At 45.9% G+C, this 25,099-nt stretch overlaps 1 protein-coding gene across 3 annotated transcripts in view; it reads right to left on the minus strand.

Moving 5' to 3' along the window:
* Nucleotides 1–13,014, minus strand: part of TMEM33 (transmembrane protein 33) — a 96,712-nt gene extending 83,698 nt beyond the window's left edge. Inside the window, exons 1-2 of one of the 3 annotated variants that reach the window (XM_085642177.1) lie at nt 12,857–13,014; nt 12,510–12,591 (exon numbers count right to left, since the gene is read on the minus strand). In XM_085642177.1, coding sequence (XP_085498303.1) covers nt 12,510–12,578 — 69 coding nt within the window. In that variant the 5' untranslated portion in view covers nt 12,579–12,591; nt 12,857–13,014. Of the gene's footprint in view, nt 1–12,509; nt 12,592–12,772 lie in introns of all 3 variants that reach the window. The other 2 variants (XM_085642176.1, XM_085642178.1) reach the window with 2 other exon arrangements.
* Nucleotides 13,015–25,099: the final 12,085 nt, after the last annotated feature.

Genomic DNA, 25,099 nt, shown 5'->3' on the forward strand with positions numbered 1-25,099 from the left:
GTATCTTATGGTTTCCATTAGGATCAAACCAGAAGAAAGAATTCTGAAAGAAACGCTTGGATCAGGACTTTTCGCAAGAAGAAAGAGGAAGTGCTTTTCCTTGATGCCAATATATGGGACTTACTCTATGGTCATCGCATTAAGTTACTGCAAAGCCCCATGGGATTTGTAGACTTTGAAAAGTTCCTATTTGTTAAGGTTGCTGAGTGAATAAGATGAATGATAATTATAATTCTCACCTCCAGGTCCTAAATACAATTGAAACTTTTCTTCAAGATAGCTAGGGAATTTTATATTCTTTTAATACGCAGTTCAAAGAGCAGAATGATTCAGGAATCTACTTGCCACTAACAGAAATCCAATTGTCCCTACTTGTAGCTAAAGAGGACATGGACCAAAACATACAAGTTCACAGCTTTTTAAAATAACTTAAACAGGTCTAGAGTAGGGACAGCTTGAGGCGACCGTGTCAAATGGCGGAATTTAGTATGTTTCAATTTATTTTTCAAGTTCACTCATCTTTACCCTGCTACAGAGCTCATACTGGCAATACACTGTTTTTTTTATTTAGAATTGGTACTTGTTATACAAATGTAAGAAAAGATCCATGCATTACGTACATTAACCCACTTTTATACAGGAGGATGATTGAACCTGGGACCAACAAATTACAAATGTTTGCATTTAGTGCATTAACCCCCTTAAATATTTCACTAGAGTTGGAATCTGTGACCTTCACAAAAATACACAACATCTTGTAGTAGGTGCATTTACACAGTTTTGTGACTGGGATTAAAATTCAAACTATAGCTCTGAAGTACCGGTACCACTCAACAGCAAATTACAGCTATAACTCTTGAAAGGTCACATTCACATAGCACCTACATCCCATTTTTAACATACAAGTCAACTTTTTGAAATGTATAACATCCATTCTTTTCCCTTTCCTACTCATCTTTATGAGCTCTGGTTCCTACAGACTCATTACTTTCATATATTTGCTGCTATTTACTTCGGTTTTCTCTCAGCTTATTTCTCTTCTAGCTTTGTCTGCTCTCTCATCTTGTTCTCTCCTTACTCTTGAAGTGACAAGTGGAGCAGAAGGACTTCACGAGTAGCTGCTTTTAAGCTACTGAGCCTAAAGATCTCTCGAGAGAGAGAGGAGGACCAGAAGAGCATCTGACGGCCCAGTGAACATCTGCTAAGACAGCCACCCGGAAAAGAGATAGGGGCACACACAGACACACACACACTGTAGACACACCTCTTACATACAAACACACACACAGCCCTTCAAAGACAAGCTTACCTTCCGTTTCCATGGGCACACATGAAGCTCTGCCTATAGCATGAGATGCAAATGGAGAGGAAAGAAGCATAGGTGCAGAGTCGACTTGACGTTCAAACTGCATGGGAACATGCTGGTGACAAAGGGCGTAGTGCAGAGGCAGCTACCAGGGAACATGTAGCAAAGCTCAGGGGAGATTAAGTGCAAGCAGGTGTAAGGGCTGTAGCCCTGTATTCACAAGAAATGGTGGGAAGTTACTGAGAGCCATTGTGGAGCAGAGAACGAGCTAATACTTAAATGAGGTCAGGGACCAGCATGCAAGATAAGTTGGTAGGAGCAGGGATTGCATCAATGGGATAAGATTGCTCTACTGAGAACAGGTCTAGAGAGACCTGTGGATGAGTGAGGGTTCACTTGAGGAATGCTGTAAAGAAGTCTGGGCAGTTTCAGGACAAGTGGTGAAGGGAGACAGCAGACAAAACCAGGTCAGGGGTGTGGAATTTAATAAAATACCTACTTGTCCATGGGGCAGGTTGATTCATAAATCTACTTGTCCTGCAACAAAATCCACTTGCCCCTTTGGTGCTTAGTAGTGCAGTGACAAATTATGGCAACAATCTCATTATATAAGAGCTCTGATAGAGCCTCTCTGATTATGCGAGGGCTCGTACCATAGTAGTGTTTGAACACTTGCAATCCCCTTATGTTGCCACATTTCTGCAGATCTACATACTGGGGCTGAAGGTAGTGGTAAGGAATAGTTCCAGGGTTAGAATGCCCTTTTGAGTCTGTGTAAACCTACTAACATGCATGTTTTAAGGGGTTTCAACAACTCTTCTCTAATCTTTTCCCATACTGAGAAATGTTGAAAATTTACTCTTGACAATGGCAGATGTAAACCTCTACAGAGTTGGGAAAAAAGTGGTTGGAGGGAAAGTGAACTTGCAAACACTCAGATTTTCACATGAACAAATTTACACATGCAAATTTGCTCATGCTAAAATGCAGTTCATAAATATTTTCTAGGAGTACTATTTCTTTTCCTACTTCTGTTAATTCTTGGGAAATTCACAAAAGCCGTATAGCTGCACTTAATGCAAGGACATATACCACGGGTGCCCTTTTGAGACTTTCTATAATAAGTGTGCCCCTAATTTGGTCTGGCGATGATTGTGATCTTTTGTGTTTATTAAAATTCTGTCCCTCTCTCTGTATCGGCTGACTTCACTGTGAGTAACAGCATTCTGCTCTTTCACAAGGAGCATATCTGCACACAAAGTAGTTTTGTTCAGTACCAGTAACTACTGTAGCAGTGTGTGCTTTTTGAGACCAAAAAACAATTTTTGCTTTTGCCAATGCTTTTTATAATGGTGAGGACACAGCAGCTCCCACACCAATAAGGTTTTAAAAAACAATGCCAAATCAAGACACACATTGACAGAACTAAAAAGCTGGCCACCAATTTCAGACCTACTGGCTTTACCAATGCTTGTTTATGTTTGTTTCCCATAATCTTATTGAAACTGGTTGCACTGATTTTCCATTATGAATATTTTTTAGAAATACTAGCATGCATCAACACATGTTACTCAATGATGCTGCAAAGAAATGGGTACCTGAAATTACTGAAATGTTTTTTTCCTGATTTCATGTTTTTTAATGAACTATTTATTTTGAAAGCAAAGAATCCTCAATCTTGCTTTCAAGCTTCTGCAAATATTTGCATCAAATCAGAGAGCGCTCTGGGAGCATTATAAATAGCCTTATATTGCTAAACTTTGAAAACGCGTGTACACATTTTTATACTGGATCCACTGTCAGTAGTGCAGTCGGAGCTTACAACCTTAACTTAGAGAGCTCACCCTAATAGTAAAGGCTTTCAATTAATGAACCATAAATACAAGTTTGGACAGCATTAACATATGGGCAAAAGTATTACATCAACTGCAGACAGTGCCCTTCCCTGATTCATAATGGTGTACTGCAAACTGGCAGCCAAAGGGTTTGTGCTGCAGGGGGTTGGGCCTACTTGTCCCAAGGACAAAATACACATGAAAACTTGTTGCCCTTGACCCCAAACAATATGCCCTGGGCGTCGGGCTATAGGAATTCCACATCCCTGCAGGTACTCTCAATCTATAAATGCACCTAAAGCACTTTATTCAGAACCATACTTCTCTCTGCAGCTGAATCCCAGCACCCTATCCCAACAGGTGAAGAAGGAACCATCCATGGACGCAGAGCTGAACATGCCAATACTGCAGAGTAAGGATGGGAAACCTGCTGTAGAGTTGCACAGCCTAGCTGAAGACACCATTGGCAGACAGAGGCTTCTGAGGTCCAGGGCAAGCAAAAGGCATGGAGGTGTGTCCAGATACAATGGTTGGGAGAAACGTGGTATCAAAAGACCGTATAAACGAGATCCCAGGGACATCATTAAAAGTACAAGTTTGAATTGGATTGGATCGAGCAAGGAATGTGTCAGATGAGAAGGAAAGGGAGTAGAGGCCTTCAAACAGCTTATCGCAGGAACCCAAAGGGCAGGGGTGATAGACCACATTCCCTCCTCAGCCTCATAAATCACAATTCTGGAGCATAATGCAGAGAGCTGCATTGTCTTCCCCAAGGATCTCAAACTCCAGTATGTGTGCACGCCTGCCTTTTAATAAAAGGAGGATGGAATGCTCAGTGCTCTATGTGAGCCCACCCAAAGGCAATTAAACAATAGGATAGGTTTTATCTGGGTGAGGGCGCATAGTTCCTCCACCCAATCCTTGACTTGAGAACAGTCATCAAACTCTGGACAATCACAGGCCTTCAAGTAATTCCCACATGGTTACCAATTGTTTCTGCTGCACTGACTGGCTGGGATCATCAGGGGTCCACAGCTCTGTGCTTTCTTACAGTAATAACATTTCTAGTTGCTCATGGGACAATCAAGACTAAGACTTCATGTCTGTGACTAAAATCCACATGGCTCGTACTTGGTGTGAAATAAATTTCCCACCCCTGCTACTTTGTTGACAACTGATACGGAGTGGCTACACATGTACTAAAATGGTCATCTGCTGAGTTTCTTTTAGTTGCGGCAGGACCTGACAAAATGTTATGGAACTGCTGTATCTACGCAACTGAGGCAATACCGACCTTCAATAGCACTAAATCAACTTTGGGCTTCTCTGGACAAGTTACTGTGCTGTGTGTGCGCCCAGAGTACAGACAGTGAATGTACATGATTGTACCTTTTCATTAAGATTAATTTGTAAAGAATTACTTATCCAGAACGAGGTAACGTGTAGTAATTATTTAGAGGGTCTGATAACATAAGCAACCCCAAACACGTTTCCCCCCAACTCCACCTTTTTATCCCAGCTGCCACTTGCTCAAATACCAACATTCCACAAAACAAGTAATTACGTACACACGCTATATTTCACCTAAAAGTCTTTTGCTCACATTCCATTCCACTACTCAAAAGGGAAGTGCCACACACGTTCCCCCTTTACAAATGTCTCAAATTAGATAATATTTAAATAATCATAAATGGACATGCAGTAATACAAAAACGGCAATAAGTTCTTGTTAGACCTGTCAGCCCTTTGGGTGGTCCCTCCTCATCATTATTTATTTTGTCCCACTTCTGCCTCAAACCCAGTTATAATTTTTCCTTTTTGGGAACCACCAGACTTTTTAGTGTTGATGCAGGGTCAGGGAGCCATTTTCCCTACCCCTGGAACTTCTGTCTGAGGGCCTGAGACACAAAATGGTGGCCATCCATTGTCACCTGTGACATAACTAGAACCTTCTGGAACATTCTAGAATCCTGTGATAGTGAGAGGCAGTTTAGAATGTTGGGAGGCCATCTCAGAGTGGCAGTTGGCATCTGACTGGAGAGGAGAGAGGACAGAGATAGAAGGAGGTCGGAGTAAGGCAGCAGGGGTGGAAACCAGTGCTTGGAGTGGGGTCCAGAAACCCACCCTTGATGCTAGTCCCTACTGACCAAGCCCAGCCTAAAGCCCTGTGTGGGACCAAGACCAGGAGAACCATCTTAAGGATCTGAACATTTGGAACAGGCCTTAAAGAAGAAGAACAGCAAGCTCCTGACCTGTTCAGCGGTGTCCTCCTGAAGTCCTGACGTCGAGAAGCCTAGAGACCTGGGGCCTGAGGTAGAGAAGCGGCGCTGACAGAAAGCAGACGTCGTACCCGGAGCCGCCAGAGGTCGAGTGAGGGCGCCGACGGAGGTCGTGGAGAGTCACCGGAGGTCGAGTCGGGAGTCACCCGAGGTCGAGTGAGGGCGCCGACGGAGGTCGTGGAGAGGCGCCGGAGGTCGAGTCGGGAGTCACCTGAGGTCGAGGTGAGGCGTCGACGGGGGAGTGAAGTCCGCCCACCGGAGTCGCCGGAAACTGAGGTGAAGCGGGCCGGAGGTCGGGAGTGGAGATCGCACTCCGGAGACATCCGGAAGCGGGGAGACCGTGACCCTGCGACGCCGGAAGGCGACATCGAGTCGAGACCGCCCAGCGACATCGAGTCGAGACCGCCCAGCGACATCGAGTCGAGGCCGCCCAGCGACATCGAGTCGAGGCCGCCCAGCGACATCGAACCGGAGCCGCCTCACGGCGTCGATCGTCGAAGAAGGGACAGTAAGTGGTAGAGGGGGCGTCTGAGGCCCTGTGGAGCCCTAAAGACCATCCTAGGGGTTAAAGGGGTGTTAGGACCAGCCTGGGAGTGCCAGGGGTGAACTGAGACTGGTACAGTGACCTCCGTAAAGGGCTGTGTAGTTTGGAGGGCCAGATCTTTAGATTACCCTTGTTCTGCCTCAGCTTAGGCCCCAGCCTTGACCAATCTAGGTGGGACACCCCCATGCCATCCAAATGACCATAAGCTGTGTATGGGCAAAGTAAGACCAAGTGACCTCATGAAAATGACCTGATCTGTAATTGTCATTGATTGTTTTACTTTATTTATTGAAGGTGCTTTATTTATTGTCTTCCACTAATTTATTCCTGCACTGTATTTATTGTCTGACTGTATTTATTTGCCGTCTGTATTTATTGCACATCTATTTATTCCTTGCTTAACCCCTTCGATGCTGCGCAGATTCCGCCGCTGTGCTGGCGGAATCTTGCGCGGGCGTGGTCATGACGGAATGGTTCCGTCATGAGCACAGCTCAACCGTGGGTCATGACGGAACCATTCCGTCATGAGCACCGAAGGGGTTAATGATGACCTGAACCTATTTGTGGAAATTCAGAAGTAGTATTGTTTATTTGACCAGCTCTTTTGAAGGAAAATCCTATTGTATTGTATTTATGTTATGAAATCTGCAACTAAGAGAAAATAAGATAAAGACATATATTTTCATCTTGACTTCCATAATTTTTACGGTGTAGTGTCGTTTTTGGAACGGATGAACGCATGGTTATTGTGAGGGTGTGACGTACGCTTAACACGGTGCCTGACCCCCAACCGCTCGAGCCAAGCTACCACTGTGCTGGGAACCTGGTGACTGCTAACCCGGTTGCCCGGTTTCCAACAGTTCTCAACAAGGGAATTCATTTTTCAGTACAATAAGAACATAAACAAGCATTTGCAATGCAAATAGGTCTCGCATTTGTGAGTTAGAGCTATTGACGTAGTAAATGGGAATTTCTTTTTTACCTACACGTTTTATTTTTGGAATGAATGTATGTAGTGTGCAAAATCCCTTGGAAAGGTCCTGCACTTTGTAATAAATATATTGAAAATGACGCAGTGTGGATTGTGTCAACAATTGCTTGGCACGTACCTCATGGGTGAAGTGTCACCACACATGCACATTGTGGTGCTTTAATAATGCGAAACTCATTAATAAAAGTAGTGCTTATAGACTAAACAACGCTATCGGGATCGGAGCATGTGAAACTGAATCCCGGCTTCTCTTTCATTTTCTGGACTATTTGACTCACTATCATGCGTCTTGGTTATCACCAAAACACTGTGAGGCAATGAAGTTTGCCAACGGGGCAGGGGGGCTTCGGGGGTACATGAAAATGTATTCATTGCCTAGTTGTCAAAGGTTGCCCGTGCTATTAGTTAAGAGTGCAGATTTCATTAAGATATTAAGAGTACTTTACTCGCATCTATGAGGAAAATCGACATTAACTAAACAAAATGCCAGAATGCGTGTCAGTTTTCACAGTGTTTTAGATAGTACTGGTTGCTTAGTTTCATTGCATTAATTTTTGTATTTACTCTTTTACACAGCATCCATAAGTAGGTTACCTAACCCCAAAGCCCCGAGTTGTTAAATGACCCATAGAAGGGAGTCTTTTACAGTTGAGCAAATGTGTCCAAATGTAGTTTTGGTAGTGCCATGGAATGATCAGCCAATGAGGTACTCGATGAGCAGTTATTCAACTACACGTTCAAAATGTACGGTATTGTGGCTGTTTGTTTGTACCCAACCACCTCTTTGAATGTGTTTATTAACACAGAGGTTCATCTACCAGACAGTGATCACAGAGGGGCGACTAAAGCACACAACAAAATGTATTCATTTATCCTGAGTGTGAATGCACCCAGAAGGCTTAGGTGCCCGCCCGGAGAGGCTAGGGATCCTAGCGCTTCTACAGACTCTGCCGTGCTCCTCTGCACCAGCAGGGCACAGCTCAGAATCTGCCTCTTCTGCCAAGAATATATTGAGGGGATGAGGTTGGGGCATGCGGGAGTTGCCGGCAGATTTCCAGGGTATTGAAAGTGATGATTCTGATGTGAGGCAATGGAGACTGACTTTGTCTGTACCAGTCTATTTTTCTACCATCTACCGGGCTCACTGTCATGTATCCATTCATCTCTCTTTGTTAGAGGTGCGCAAGCCAATATATTAATTAGCACGTAGAGCCAGCCGGAGAAGAGCCAAGCGTATACGATCCAGTGGGCGAGACGTGAAAATGATCGGCATGTTAATCATACAGTAAACATGATGTAAATGTGCGATAATGTCTCTTCAGAATTCACAAAAGTGCATTTCTTTAGCGCGTCATATCAGTACACAAGATTATAGCACTGAATTGAGGGTAAGTTATTAAAAGTGCTTGTTTTAAGCAGGAGTTAAAACACTGCCGCTCCTCCTGCCCGACAACAATGCCATTTGTGAACTAAGAGGCGTCAGTTGCCATGCATACCTCAAATGTTGCCTAGAGTCTTATTATATTTAGAGTAACATTAAAATCTAGTTCATTAAACAAGAGAAGTTTTTGTACAGCAAGCATCTTGAACGCGCATATTTCAAGGTGGCAATAAAGATGAAAACGGAAGTGCCGGCAGGCAAGAAAACAAGAACAAGAGTGGGGGGTGGGGGAGGGGCAGGGGAGGTTGAAAAGTAGCAGACTGAGGGAGGGGGCGATGGGGTGGGGAGACAGGGAAGAAAATAGTGCTAGGAGTAAAGGGGTCAAATAGCCGTGGAAGGATACAAATGATGAATGAGGAAGGACTAACAAGCCTCAAACCAAATCGGAAGGCAGCATTTAAGACAAAAGCCAATGGGCAGAGTGTGGGTGGAGCTTCCACGAAGCTTCCACACTACAGTATATACTGCATGCCTCGCAAAGCGATGATAGCGCATGCGCGCTGCAACGCTAGGCGAGACCTAAAAAAGCTACCCTGTACTACGCAACCACACAACATGCTTTACCCTTTCACTCCAAGTAGGACAGTGTGGTGCGTAAGATTTGTTCCTTCTTTGGTACGGGAACAAAGACCATTGTCACCATGAGGCTCAACAATTCTACTTCAATTGAAGAGCTGATCCCCTCAATGGTTTTCACCTCAGACTCCAACACACCGAAAAACACATTGCCCCCCACATTTGCCTTCACCCGTAATCCACATATCTTTAATCCTTCCTTTGTACATATCCACTTCCTGCTTTATTTTCCCCATAATCAACCACGGACTCTTTTCCACATTTTTGCAATCACAAAGGAAACAATCTAATACCAATTTTTTGCCTCTACAATAATTAAATAGATACACCCGACATCACTGGGCATATTTCTGTAGTTCGGAATTGAAACTTTAAGAGCTTTACTCTACGCAATACCTTCTCTAGCAGACAATTTAACCGGCCCCTTGACAACCCCATTAAACTTTCAACTCAGAATGTAGCAGTGAAACAGAAATTTAAGGCTTATGCCACATTCAGTAAGATACAGTTCCATTTCGGCACTAACGAATTGCGGGTCATCATCCAGTATAATTTCCTCTGGGAGCTCTTCCCTGTAGAACACACCACCTAGAAACAATTAAATTATCACTTAAGTGGTCAATTTCTCTACTATCCTGAGCCTTAAGGACTATGCCAACTGCTTGTCTCTCTACAACAAAAAGTGGCACAATTAGATCAATACCCAACTTCAATTAGGTCCCTCAGTAAATTAAAATGGATACTTTCAATAATAAACACCTTCACAGATCTGCCACTTCTCAAGCACAAATTGCATTCCCATGCCTAATAGCATCCATCCCAGTCCATACAACGCGTTACCATGGATATCTTTTTATAACAGACATCCCTAGATGACCTTCATAACATTGGCTGAATATCCACTACCCCGACTAAAACTGATGTAAAAGTATGTTACTTCTGATCAAAACTCCATTTCAGCATTTGTTTTCTTGTACTTAGAATGTATTTTCACTTTTCTGAGTACTTTCCGTTCTTCAGGACACCCTTCATAAAAATATACCAACTTTTGAATTTGAACACATCTATTTGTGAAATACTAACTTATATAACCTGCAGGTCTGGTAAAAATGTTTCGAATCCTGATGAGGAAGATCTGTACCAAGGGTAATATGTCCACAACTATGCACATTTAGAACATCAAGATAATCCACCTGTCAGATGAGTGCCGCCAGGTCATGCAAGCAATAAAAATCAGTTTCTTACAAGCTGCACTCAAATTAAGAAATACCAGGGGACATCCAGGGTCAAATTAGGGCCAAGTCAAGAAATGCTGTTTTATAATAGAAACCATTTTAACTGTATTTAGAAATTATTGCCTTTCATGTCGTCAATGGTTTTTACTAATTTATATTCTAGCCCTAGCACTTGCACTTTAGAAATTGTAGTCTATTCTTCTTCTATGTATTAACAATGGAAAATGTGTGATGGAAAGTAGCAGTCCATGTGTATATGAATAGTGCCTCGTGGCCTCTTTATCACGAACTGAGTTTTTTATCTTGGTGAAGATATTTTAAATGTACCTTTTAAAATGTTAAGTTGAATAAGTGATGAATGTACTGTATCATATTTTTTACCAATCAATGTTGCTTTTATGGTGACTTGTATTGCACCGAATAAAGCTGATTTTGAACAGTGCCCTGTGTCATAAAGAAATTGTAATACCTTACATGCACAAAGTATGTACAGCTGACAAGAGCATAAGATGGTAAGGACATAAGGTTCAAACAGTCCACTCCCTCCCTATCCCAGCCTTGGCTTGTTCATGCATCTGTTTCAGTAAATGCTGCAGGTTTCAGGACACTTTAATGAGACCTACTGGGAATTGTAACACCTGTAGTGTACCAATAAATTACGGTGTGCACCTGGGGGGAAAAAAGCGTTCTAAGCACCAAAACGTATTTCTCGAAATTCAGTGGGAGAGCAGATGTGTGCCACAAAAAAAAAAAAAAAAAAAAGGAAGGAAGAAAAGCCTAGGTGTGCACGGAAACCTGCCTCCATGAGGCCAAACTAGAGATCCAGCTCATTATGAAATTTCACATAAGAACCAACCTCTTCATCTTTATGTTTAATATAATCGATGCGCCCCCTCTTTGAACCAAAAACATATATGATTTGCAATGATGTGCTATATGGCTGTATTAATGTTATCAAATAAATGATAAGCTGACCCTAAACAATGAACATACATCCATCAGAGTTTGAAACATACTACCAGGCCTATGAGAAGGGAAGTAGAGGCAGATATCAGTTGAACAAGGTGCCAACTAAACTAGAACAGGACTAGAAACATAATATAAACATTTACATAAAGGTGCTTTGTAGAACAAAAAACACAGGCGAGCTCAATATATATTTGATTTTCATACAGAACTAGTGGTACAGTTTGGGGCTCAGCATTCTAACTGTTCCTTCATTAGGCAATTAATTGACTTAATAGATTAGGAACATAGATGCTAATATAAGTGGAAACATGCAAGGGGGTGTGCAGGAGTAGTTGGGACGGATAAGAAAATCAGCTCTATAGACGGTGGAGGGAAAATTAGATCAAAAGGAATGATTACGACTGATGTTAAAGCAATCATTGTTGAAAGAGACAGGTCCTTAGTAACTTGAAGTATGTGAATATCCTGGGTGGGGTTCCAGTTTGAACATTTTGAAACAGTGACCACAAGCTTTGGGATTTCTTGTAAAATGATGGTATTCAGAACTGGAGAATTAACACTCCTGTTTTGTTTACATGTACAGCTAGCCATTAAGACATACACATACATTAGCAGGTAGTCAATAAACCTGATACATGCGCGCTCTTCGCCCAAAACTATTAACATTTGAGAACATGAGGAGAATAGACGTAAACATCTGGGCCACTCCACTTTAGAAGAAAAGCAATCGGAAACGAATCCTAACATTTTCAGGGAAAATTACCCCACCACCATTATACTAATCAAAAATTTGTGGTTCTCCGTTCATCAAAGTTCCAATCATATTGAAAAGCTGGCCCAACTTGAACTTTTGACTGAAATACAGTGAAGTGAACTTCATCGCCATCTTCGCGCATACAGGTGGAAACGTTTACTTTTTCTTTCATATAAATGCACATCACTTGACATCTAAGCAAGTATCCCAGCAAGACGATAACAAACGGCTTGTGAACAACCGAAGTATGTGCATACTTGGCAATCAGGGATACAATCTAAAATGGCCTTCATCAAAGATTTCCCTGAAGACGTTTCAGCCCGAGTTCAGATGGGAGAAGGTAAAAAACATATATATATAAAAAAAAAATTATATATATATATATATATATATATATATATATATATATATACACACATACACATATACGCAATATCTCCTAAAATAAATACCCATGGTCAATCCAGACTAAATAAATTGAATCTGTACTTCTCAATTTGACTGCATCTATATGTTATTATCAGAAACACATTATGTTCCAAATAAGCTTTGATTTAACATATCCACATCAGGTCTTACCACAGCCCCGGTCACGGGAGCAGGCGCCTGCTGCTGCGGAGGGGGAGCATCCTGCGCTGGATCCGCCATGACGCCCAGAACCCTTCGGGTTAAAACACAGTGAGAGAAAATAAATATACTCTTACAATAAGTCACATATAGAAATAACCAAGCGATTGCGACAATTCAGCGTGCACTATGCTTTGCCCGCAAATCCCTACATTGTCAGCGGAAAGTCCCTATGGCGCAAGAGCTTGCAGGGCACAGATGTGGCTTTCGGGTACCTAGGGTGGAGAGCTGTGCATCCGTTTACACACACACACCTGCTACAAGCGGGTCTAGTAACGGAGCTTCTCAGCTTCTGGTACCTCTTCGCCTGAAAGATAAGGAAAAGCCCACACACACGACTCCGACACGTTCAATAAACTGGGGGTCCAAGGAGTACTTCGGGCACAGCACTATTCCCCAGGAACTCTCAGAACGGGCCTCCCCTAGCTCAGCAGAAGGAGGGGTAGACACAGAAAAAGGACTTGAAAGGGCAAAAGACTGCATCAAAATCATCCACGGGCCGCCCCTTAGCCCTGCTTATACAAGCGAACAAAGCGGCCATTTCGAAACGGAGAAATGAAGGCATTTCAATCCAGTGGAAAGGAAGGTTCGTCCAAAAAGTATATAGATTTATACACATATAATGCAATTATTTTATTAAACGGCTTTCATTGTCCTTGAATAGATATATTCAGACTCTAAACTTTTATAAGTATAATAATGAAGCTTAGATAAGTGCAAATATATATGTATATGGTAATCGACTTTTATACAAATGGTGTTGTTACATGGATTCGAAAGGCGTTTGTAATTAAAAATAACAAAAAACAAAGCATGTAATTCATGAACTTTACTTTCAGATAAAGGTAAACACTATTGTTTGAAGATGGCGGCTGCTCCTTGCTATGGCATATTTTTTAAAAAATTCCAGCCCCATTTCTATTTTTAAAGCTACCTGTCGAAAAACGCCATTCATCGTTAACGTCATTATAACGAGAACCTTGCTAGCTCTCTTCCTTGAAGACCGAGCGCAGAACAAGCCTTAAACTGATTTCGGCAGATTATTGCAATAAGCATTTCCACTGTGAACTAATTGAACATTGTATAATTTTGTTAATGGCTTTAGAAGTACGTTTTTGGTATAACACCAATTTGATATATTTTGAAAGAATATAGTCACTGGGCTCTAGTATGGTTGATATCCACACTGCCAAATACAATGCATCAAGTGTTATGTTGCCACATTTTAGTGCTGGTTGTAGATGTCACACCACACGAGTGAGTCCCAATACACGAGTGGCCACGAGCGGTCCATGACCCATCTAGGTATCTCCTCGGCCGCACCTGTGTGTTCAGTGCGTCACATCTGTGACAGAAGAGGCCACATTGCGCTCTACAGCCCTTCTGTAAAGTATGACCCAGAAGCAGTTGAAGTTGAAGGCTTTATTAGAATATATGCGCCAACTCAGCTGAGGTCAGGAGTGGAGAGCGGGGAAACGTCTTGTCATTGGAGTCATCAGCTCAGCTGGCGTCTGTCAACATTCCAGAACGCTCAGCTGATGACGGGTGGGGAAGGGGTAAGGAAGGAAAGAGGAGGCAAAAGGCACCACGCTATGACGTGTGCCTTTGCGTAAGTTTGCAATAAACATTTGTAAATACAACACATCTCCCTCCTTGGGAATATAACTTGCAGAGCAAAAATAATTACTCACAGACAAAGTCATCTAGTTTGCTCGGGGGAACAACCCTTTGTCCACATCTGGTTTTTACAATCTTTTTCTTCACCAATAGGAATACAATCTCTTGGTTCTGTTGAGGCTGAACTCTGGGTGGTTTGTGGACTGTCCCTATTGTCATCCTCTTCCAAAAATTCACCCCTGCCATAGTGAACAGATCTCTGAGCATCCCTTACTACTCCTTCTGATACACTGTGTTTGGTTGGGGCTATCCTTGAGAAATGCCACACTTTACCATCGCTCAGCAGGGCTGGGTTACAAAATATTTTTTCTACCCTAAGGGGTTGTGTAAATTTACTTCTTCCTTTGGTTATGAACCCACTGGTTTTAACGCGAACAATTTCTCCCACTGATAACTGTACTGGTTTGCATCCATGTTTCTTGTCATGGCGTGTTTTACTTTCTAACTGAGCTTTCTTTAATCTGCGCCCGACTGTGTCTGATGACCACTCAGCTCTTTTAGCTGCATTCTGCCACCCAACATTGTCCTTGGACATGGGTGTCCTCCCTCTCATAAGCTCAAATGGGCTATGACCAGTAGTGTTGCATGGAGTTATGCGGTATGCCCACAATGTTTTGTCAATTTCATTTCTCCACACGATCTCATTGTTATCAGCTAGTTGAATTATACCTTTAATGACCCTGTTAAATCTTTCTACAGCGCCATTACCAGCAGGGTGGTACACAGATGTGGTTTTGTGTGTGATCTTGTTTCTTTTTAAGTAATCAGCAAACAATTCTGACATAAACAGTGGGCCATTATCACTTACAATGCATTTGGGTAGCCCTTCCCTTATGAATACATTGTCAATAAATTGTAGCACACTCTGGGTATCGGTCTTGTTGACAAAACCTACCTCAGGCCTTTTGGAGAAGTGATCTATCAGTACAATGGCGTATATTTGATCCCCCTATTCTGCTATCGGACCCATGATATCTACTCCTACTCTTTCCCAAGGCATGTTAGGGCATGTAATGGGGTGGAGGGGGGGCCTGTAAGTGACCTCGGTCTTGTCTGAGGTGGTGCATTGTATGCAATCCTTCCCTATCCTCTCTGTTGCCATATCCACTCCCGGCCACCAGTATGAGTTTCTGATCCTGCTCTTAGTTTTGCAAATTCCCAAATGTCCTTCGTGGCATAATTCTAGAATTGTCAGTCTAAGTTTACTGGTAGGAATTATTTTGCCACTTCTTAAAATCATTCACTCTTCAACTGACAGCTCATCCTTCACTTCTCAGTAAGGTAATATTTCTTTTTTTACATTTCTCTTTATCGGACACCCATTCATTATCATGGTTCGTACAGTGCTCAAAACTTGGTCTTTACTTTGTTCAGTTAACCACTCTTCAATTGAAATTCCATGTTTCTCCTCATGGATACTTGCCACCCAGAATTTCTCATCCATTTCACATTTGTTTTCCTGCACCAAAACTGGCATTCTGCTCAGGAAATCTGCTACAACATTTTTTACCCCGGGTAAATATTGAACTTCATAGTCATAGTCAAAAAGCCTGACAGACAATCTAGCCAGCCTGGTATAAGCTGTATACATTCCCTTGGTGGATAAGACTTTAGTGAGGGGCTTGTGATCACTCCTTAAAATAACGTTTTTACCCCATACAAATTGTCGGAAGTGTTCCAATCCCCACACACAAGCCAATGCCTCACGCTCGATGACGGAATACTTTTCTTCCGTCGGAGTCAGCGAGCGTGAGGCAAATGCTACTGTGCTTTCCGTACCTTTGGTGTCAATTTGGGTCAGGACAGCACCTAGACCTCTACCACTCGCATCAGTTGTTACTGTGCATTTCAACAATGGATCAAAACCTTGCAATGGTGGTGCATTACATATTTCGTTTTTTAGCATGCAAAATGTTTTTGTAGTCTTCTGACCATAAAAATGTATTTTTGTTTTTTAGTAATTGTCTCAGAACAAACATTTTAGTCGAAAATTTCTCTATGAATTTGGAATAGAATTCAATGAGACCTAGGAAGGAGCGCAGTTCATCTTTGTTTCTTGGTTCTGGTGCACCTAAAATGGCATCTAGGAGCTCTTTCTTTGGTTTTATACCTTCTGCTGATATAGAGTGTCCCAGGTAACTGACCTCAGTGCGTGAAAACTTGCATTTGCTATATTCAGCTGGGAGACCTTTTTTTTTCTAGGATTTCTAGTATTTACATGAGTTTTTCATTGTGTTCCTCTTTACTTTTCCCCATGACTAATATGTCATCTTGGAATAACAGAATTCCGTCTACCCCCTTGAAAATCTCCTGCATCAACCTCTGAAACATGGCAGCAGCGGATGCCAGCCCAAAAGGAACTCTCCTAAAACGGAACCATCCAAAGGGGGTGATGAATGTAGTTAGACTTCTGCTTTCCGGGTGTAAAGGAGTCTGGTGGTAAGCTGCCATTAAATCAATTGTTGAAAAACATTTCACTCCCTTTGTACATGCTAGAATTTCATTAATTCTTGGTAGTGGATATTGATCTACCAGTATATTCTCATTGAGATCACAAAGATCGATACATAATCTCAAACGTCCATTGGGGCGTTTAACCAGCACCATGGGGGCAACCCATTCAGAGGATTCCACTCTCTCTATTATGTCCTCTTTGAGCAATTTTTCCAACTCTTCCTCTACTCCATCCCTGATGGAGAACGGTACGTTCCTAACTTTGTGTATTACAGGAATTGCATCTTTTTTTACCCAAATTTCATGTTCAAACCCCTTGTATTCTCCTATTGAGTCTGCAAACACCTTGGGGAATCTCAACTTAACTTCTTTAACAATTTCATCCTCGCTTTCTATAATGAGTACGGGTTCCTCACTCTTGGGGTTAAGGATAATCCCTAACTTCCCTTGATCTAACCATCCAAGCACTGAGGGACCAGACTTAGATACATATAGTTTACACAATGCATCTCTTCCTTTAAACATGAACTTCAACCTCCTATACCCTTCCAAATCAATTGGTTCTCTAGTAAAAGTGTTCATGCTAATGTCTGGGGTTCTAATTGTTCTCCAAGTTTGGATAACAACTTCTCTTTCCATACTGTTGTATTAACAATTGTGTATGGTGATCCTGAGTCTGCTACAATTGATATGTTTGCACCCCAATACACATTTCACAAATCGGTTTCTTTTTTGTAGTTTTTTCCTTACCTTCGTCAACACCACAAATACAATCATCATCAATATTAAGTACAAACATGTTCATTTCTTCCTCATTTGAAAAGTTTGAATCATTCTCATTCTCATTCTCTACACATTTCACATATTTTGGTGACCTTTTGTGGCATACTTTCTGAAAGTGACCCACAACCCCACAAAATGAACATCTGCTTTTCCTTGCTGAGCAGTATCGATCATTTGCTAAATGGTTAGTGTTAGACCTGGCACCTTGGCGTGAGTTTCCCTTCCACTTTTTGATGGTGTGCCTCGATTGTTTTGCTGGTGTTGTCCGCTCAGGGCACTGCGCCACGGCTAATCCGTGCCGCAGTGCAAGTGCTCCCGAGGTAAAGTGTACCTGTAATTGATGTCCATGATTGGTTTATTGGATTCACTGTCAGTCCCCAGTAAAGTGCACATGGGGTGCCAGGGCTTGTGAATGCCAATGCTGCTGGTGGGCTTGCAGCGCTGGTTGCGCCACCCACGGAAGCGGCCTTGTAAAGTGTGTCTAGGGTCTGCCACCGCAGACCCTGTGCGCGGTCCGGGACCGTCGCGCTGACTGCGCAAGTGCCCCCACTTGCCAGTCCCTAAACCTTCCCTTACCTACATATTAGCCACCCCTCTGGTAGGCCCAAGGGCAGGGTGCATTGTAGGCATAAGGTAGGACATGCCCTGATGTGTGGCATGTCTTAGTAGTGAATTACAGCCATTTTCGTTTTTCACTATTGAAGGCTACCTGCTCTCCATAGGCCAGAATGGGCTGCTGGGATCACGCCAACGCTGTGACCCCAGTGGACTCAGAGAGCATGGTAGAATGTCAAGTTTAGTATGCCGGAACTCAGAATAATAAAATACTTCTTGTAGTCAAGTTTATTTTAATATCCTGGGTTTGTAAATACTACTTTTAGAAAGTTAGTATTTACTGACCTGGCCATTTCAGTCCGCCTCTGCTGTGTGTGTGTGTTCTGCCTGGCAACAGTAAGGAGCAGGGTGGGGGGATCCCCAGAGACAGGTTGGCTGCCAGGTGGTGGGTAGAGAGGTGACACCTGGATGGGTGGGAGGAGTACACCTTGACTCTTGAATAGCCCTGTGCTCTGCCACCACAAAGCCGGCGCCGCCCCCTGTGGGGCGGCTGATGTCTCTGCCCTGCTGCTGAAAGGAAAGAGCAGAGTCATCATAACAAAGTGCTCCAGAACTGGACTGAGCCAGGCCTAGGCCCCCTGGCGCTAAAGAACAAAAGAATCATGGTATAAAAGTAGGAGCCTGGCTCCTAAGGAATCAGAATCCTGTTTACCACAAAGAACCTCTGCCCGACTAGAAGGAGAAGGAGACGCTGGAGGAGCTGGCCTGCTGCCTGCCTTGCTGAGAAAGGAGAGGAAGAGACTTACTGAAAAGACTTTGCTACTTTGTGCTTGAACATTCTCCAAGGGCTTGATCTGAGCTTGCCCCCTGAACTGAACCCCAGGAACAGTGGGTTCTCTGTGCTCTTGCTCATCCTCCAATTCGAGCCGTGTGGGCATCCCGCTGGAAAAGAGACTGCGCCCCTCATCGCCCCTCCTAGGGCCGTGACACTCAGGAGCTCGCCTGCCGCAATCCCGTGAGAGCCCCGCTCCGTCCGGAGCCGCTCTCTGTCCCCGGGCCAGGCCGCCTGCACCCCTGTCACCGCCTGCCATTGGAGTGCGCTGAACGCGCTATCACCCCTCCTGCCGGAAGCCGTCCGACGACGGTGATCCACGCCGGGTCATCCAGCTGCACTGACCGTGCCCTGTGACCCCGCTTCGCTATCCCCGGACATCTCAGGCCGCGCCGCCCCCGCTGTGGAGACCCTCCTGCACCGCCGTGCTAAAGGGTCGCTGGCCGCGCCTGCCTACGTGCCCCCACCTGCTGATTGAGGACCCAAGAACACTTCCCAAGCTGAGAGTCGCCCCGACCTGTGCCGACTCTCCACATCACGAAAGAAGTTCCAGTATCGGGCTCGGGGCCCGCAACGCCTTATTTCCCCGTTCGCAGGAACCGATCTCTGTGAGTACTGGAACTACAAGTAAAGAGACTACGAACTATCCATTTGAAACTACGAACAACGAACATTTGCCCGCTGTACAACCTGGTGGCATAGCGAAAACGTTATTGGTCTTGTGATAAGTCTGCTGAGATATATATCCTTATTTTGACATAAAGAAGCGTATTTTTATATATATCCAAGTCTGGTGTCCGTTTCTGGGGGGATTGATGTATTTACTGTGTGTATGATTGTAAGTGCTTAACCAACAACGCCTGAGGAATCGCCTTGGCTGCTCACGCCACGCACCTAGAGGGTGAGCAAGGGTCATTCGCGAGGGGTTATCCTGCGCCCTGACGTGGAGGAGAGGGTTCCTGCTTGACACAAGGGCAACCTTGCGCCAACCAGAGATCCCCGACTCTAACATTGTTGGCAGCGGTTGGGATTTCGGATTTGCACTTGTAATTTGCATACAGTGAATTATTAATCGCCAGATAGTGAGAGCAGACCAAATAACGCAGCCACAGGTTTGTAATTGTTGAACTTTGTTGAGACATCTGCCATTACTGCAACCATGCCTGGCTCGCTCTCTGCTGGAAGAGCGCTCTCTGTGATTTCTGGAATAGATGAGGTGGATTGGGAGAGACTGGAAGGCTACACGATGGAGCAATTGAAAGGCTACAGTGTAAAATTCAGAGTTCCCCATGCTGGATTCAGGAAGAAGAACCAGTACCTCAAGGCGCTGAGAGCCTGGAAAGAGTCACGAGACCCACGGAATGCGGGGGACATCGTTCCACCCGACAATCTTGAGGAGCCCAGCAGAGTCCGGTCGCCAGAGGAGCTGGCAGACAGGGCAGCCGACAGGGCGCATGCAATGGAGATGGCAAAGTTGGCCGGACAAATGGAAATGGAAAAGCAGAAGTTGGCCCTGGAGGCACAACAACGCCAAATGGATCATGATATACGATTGAAGGAGTTGGAGCTGAAGGCGAAAAGTTTGGACACCGCTCCTTCTGGTGGCAGCACTCCACCAGCGCAGGTAGAGTCCAAGGTGTACATCCCCAAAGATGTAGTAAAGGAGTATTTTAGAAAGGATGACATAGGGCAGTGGTTTAGAGCCTACGAGGTGGCCATGTCCTCACACCGGGTCCCTGAGAAAGACTGGGGAGCGGGGTTGTGGGGAAGGTTCCTTGCGGAAGGGCGGGACACACTGTTAGATTTGCCCTTAGAAGTCCAGACCTCATACCCCCATATGAAGGAAGCTTTAATGACCAGGTATGGGTTAACTCCGGAGCTATATAGACAGAGGTTCAGGGAGACCAAGAAGATCCCTGAGAGTACGTATGTGGAATATGTGACCTTTTTCTGCAGAGCGCTGGATGGTTGGGTGAAGGGTAGCAAAGTGAATGATTATCAAGGGCTGCTTGATTTAATTGCATGGGAGCACTTGTCCAGTCAATGTTTTCCTGAGCTACGCCAGCACCTAATTGATAGCAAGCTGTCCAACCCGAGGAAGCTTGCTGAGGAGGCGGACCGCTGGCTCAGCACCAGGGTCCACAAGGGTCAAGTGGGAGACTCCGCCAAAGGTGGGCAGGGTCCCCAGCAGAAGAGTGGGGGGGACAAGGGTAAACAGAAGGGGTTCCAAAAAGGCCCCCAAAGTAATTCCCAAGGGAACCAGCAGAAGGGTTCTCAGCCTCCCCCACCCCCGCAGCAGAACGGGGCCCCGACAGGTAGACCTGTTCCAAAGGGGCCCTTCAATTGTTATAGGTGTGGTGACCCGGGTCACATTGCCTCTGATCCTAAGTGTCGCCTGTTTGGTAAGACCGCACCCACTGGTGCTCCACCCCGGCAAGTAGCTAGTGTTAACTTTGGGGAGGAAGTAGCAGTCCAGGAGGGTGGGGGTCCCGGGCAGATGACCCTAGTCTCGCTAGGAGACAGTGAGATGGTCCCTGTAACCTACCTACCCTCTAACACTAAGAAATATGGGCAGGTGGTGACCATCAATGGAAAGAAGGTTGAGGCTCTTAGAGATACAGGAGCCAGCGTGACCTCGGTGAGGCAACACCTGGTGTCTCAAGAGCAGATTGTACCCAATGCCTACTGTAGGGTTGTCAATGCTGACAACGTAGAGAGTCGTTGTCCAATGGCTCAAGTTCCCTTTGAGTGGGGGGAGGTCTCTGGTACTCTACAAGTCGCTGTGAGAACTGACATGCCTGTAGACTGTCTGCTAGGGAACGACCTGGAGAGTTCCCCTTGGGAAAAGGTGGAGAAGACCACGCATCTGAGGATGGTGGGTCTACCCGACTGGGCGTGCGTGACCACCCGGTCCATGGCAGCCAGTAGGGGTGTTGAGAGGGTCCTGGAGCCTGAGGGAGAGGTCCAGGAACCGGCCTTAGGGAGAAGGCGCAGGAGGCGCGGGAAACCAGCCCCCGAAGTTCCCACGGCCCAGGAGGAAGTAGACCCTGAGGGGGATGCTCTGGAGCCTACCGGGGAACAGATTGCCGAACTGGGAGACTTGCCTGAGCTGACCCATTGGCAGCAAGAAGGAGGTCCCTCCAGGGAGGAATTCTGCAGGGAGCAGAAAGAATGCCCTTCTCTCGTAGGTATGCGGCAACAGGCTGCAGACCAGGCCAATGGTGTTCAGGCCAAAACACACTACGTGTACTGGGAGAGTGACCTCCTGTATTCCGAGCCTAAGGCTGCTGAACCTGGGTCAGCCCGTGTGCTGGTGGTACCCCAGAAGTTCAGAACCTTCCTACTGGGGCTGGCTCACGATGTGCCTTTAGCAGGACATTTGGGGATGGACAAGACCTATGACAGGCTTGTCACCCACTTTTACTGGCCCCAAATGCATAAGAATTCAGATTCCTACTGCAGAACCTGTCAGACTTGCCAGGCAAGTGGTAAGAGCGGAGGGAAGCATAAGGCTCCTCTGCAACCTTTCCCTGTGGTCGGTACGCCATTCCAACGAGTGGGTATTGATATTGTGGGGCCTCTGGACCCCAAGACAGCCCTGGGCAACAGGTTCATCCTGGTCTTGGTGGACCATGCCACCCGGTACCCTGAAGCCATCCCTCTGAGGACAGTGACGGCCCCCGTGGTGGGACGGGCACTGATGGGAATTTTCTCCCGAGTGGGATTCCCTCTAGAGGTGGTGAGCGACAGGGGGACCAATTTCATATCCACATATATGAAATCCCTGTGGAAGGAGTGTGGGGTAACTTACAAGTTCACCACTCCTTACCACCCCCAAGGAAATGGGTTGGTTGAGAGATTCAACCGAACCCTCAAAGGCATGATCATGGGCCTGGACGGTCCAATGAGGCGTAAGTGGGACGTCCTCTTGCCATGCCTGCTCTTCGCTTACCGAGAGGTGCCGCAGAAGTCTCTAGGATTCAGCCCCTTTGAGCTTCTGTATGGTCACCCGGTAAGAGGACCTCTGAGTTTGGTAAAAGAAGGCTGGGAGCAATCTCCCAGGAAACCTCCCCAGAATGTATATAGTTACATGCTGGCCTTCCGAAACCAGACTCGGCGTTTCAGGCAACTTGCTGAGGCAAATCTGGAAGCCAGCCAGGAGGAGATGAAGCGGTGGTACGACCGGAATGCCACTCTGGTAGAGCTTCAACCTGGACAAAAGGTGTGGGTCTTGGCCCCAGTGGAGCCGTGTGCACTTCAGGATAAGTGGACAGGTCCATTTGAGGTTGTGGAGCGCAAAAGTCCTATCACCTACTTGGTGGACATGCAGACTCCCAGGAACCCTTTGAGGGTCCTACATGTTAACCGCCTTAAGCCCCACTTAGAGAGGACCGAAGTGGGCATGCTGCTGGCCACTGATGATGGAATGGAAGAGGAGACCGAGCCTCTTCCTGACCTCTTAGTGGTCTCTGAGAAAGATGGGTCAGTGGATGGAGTTAACCTCTCACCCACCCTGACGCCCGAACAACAGGAAGATTGCCGCCACTTGCTGGGACAGTTTTCCGACCGATTCTCCCTGGTTCCTGGTGTCACAGATTGGTGCGTCCATGATGTGGACACAGGAGACAGCTTACCTGTAAAGCACAAGGCTTACAGGGTAACTGACAGGGTCAGAGCGTGCATTAAGGAGGAGGTCTCCAAGATGCTTGCGCTAGGGGTGGTTGAATCCTCCAGCAGTCCTTGGTCCAGCCCCGTGGTCTTGGTCCCAAAGGCTGCTGCGCCGGGAGCCACACCTGAACTCCGGTTCTGTGTGGACTACAGAGGACTCAATTCAGTAACGAAGACTGACGCGCACCCCATCCCCAGAGCTGATGAGCTCATTGATCGGCTGGGGGCTGCCCGGTTCCTCAGCACGTTCGATTTAACGTCTGGGTACTGGCAGATCGCCTTGACCGATGGGGCCAAAGAGAGGTCAGCATTCTCTACACCAGATGGGCACTTCCAGTTCCGAGTCATGCCATTTGGGATGAAGAATGCCCCTGCCACCTTTCAGAGGTTGGTCAACCAGGTACTGGTTGGGCTGGATGCGTTCAGTGCCGCCTACCTGGATGACATCGCAGTGTTCAGTGCCACCTGGCCTGAACACCTGCGCCACCTCTGGGAAGTGTTGATGGCGCTGCGCCGAGCAGGCCTCAAGATCAAGGCAAGCAAGTGCCAGATCGGGCAGGGTTCCGTGGTGTACTTGGGACACCAAGTGGGGAGTGGCAAGGTGGCACCCTTGCAACCCAAAATTGAGACCATCCTGGCTTGGGAACCCCCCAAGACGCAGACCGCAGTGAGGGCCTTCCTGGGGCTCACTGGGTACTACAGGAGGTTTGTCAAGGGCTATGGAACGATCGTTGCCCCCTTGACAGAGCTGACTTCCAAGAAGCAGCCCAGGAACGTGATTTGGACTGACACCTGTCAGAAAGCTTTCGACACCCTGAAGACTGCCATGTGCACGGCGCCCGTGCTCTTGGCCCCTGACTTCTCCAGGGAATTCCTAGTACAGACAGACGCTTCAGAGCATGGTGTAGGGGCTGTTCTCTCACAGATGACTGAGGAGGGCTGGGACCAACCCGTAGCCTTCATCAGTAGGAGGTTACTTCCACGGGAAAGTAGGTGGAGTGCAATTGAGCGAGAAGCATTTGCTGTGGTCTGGGCGCTGAAGAAGCTAAGACCCTACTTGTTTGGGTCTCACTTCCGGGTTCAGACGGACCACAGGCCCCTCAGATGGTTGATGCAAATGAGGGGTGAAAACCCGAAGCTGTTGAGGTGGTCCATCTCCCTACAGGGTATGGACTTTACGGTGGAACACCGTCCTGGTACAGATCACGCCAACGCTGACGGTCTGTCCAGGTATTTCCGCCTTAGTGACGAGGAACCCCCTGGGCAAGGGTAGTTCTCCCCACATTTCAGCTGGAGGGGACACGTGTTAGACCTGGCACCTTGGCGTGAGTTTCCCTTCCACTTTTTGATGGTGTGCCTCGATTGTTTTGCTGGTGTTGTCCGCTCAGGGCACTGCGCCACGGCTAATCCGTGCCGCAGTGCAAGTGCTCCCGAGGTAAAGTGTACCTGTAATTGATGTCCATGATTGGTTTATTGGATTCACTGTCAGTCCCCAGTAAAGTGCACATGGGGTGCCAGGGCTTGTGAATGCCAATGCTGCTGGTGGGCTTGCAGCGCTGGTTGCGCCACCCAC

This window comes from Triturus cristatus, chromosome 2_2 (genome assembly GCF_964204655.1).
Source record: "Triturus cristatus chromosome 2_2, aTriCri1.1, whole genome shotgun sequence".
In the NCBI taxonomy this organism is placed as follows: Eukaryota; Metazoa; Chordata; class Amphibia; order Caudata; family Salamandridae; genus Triturus; species Triturus cristatus.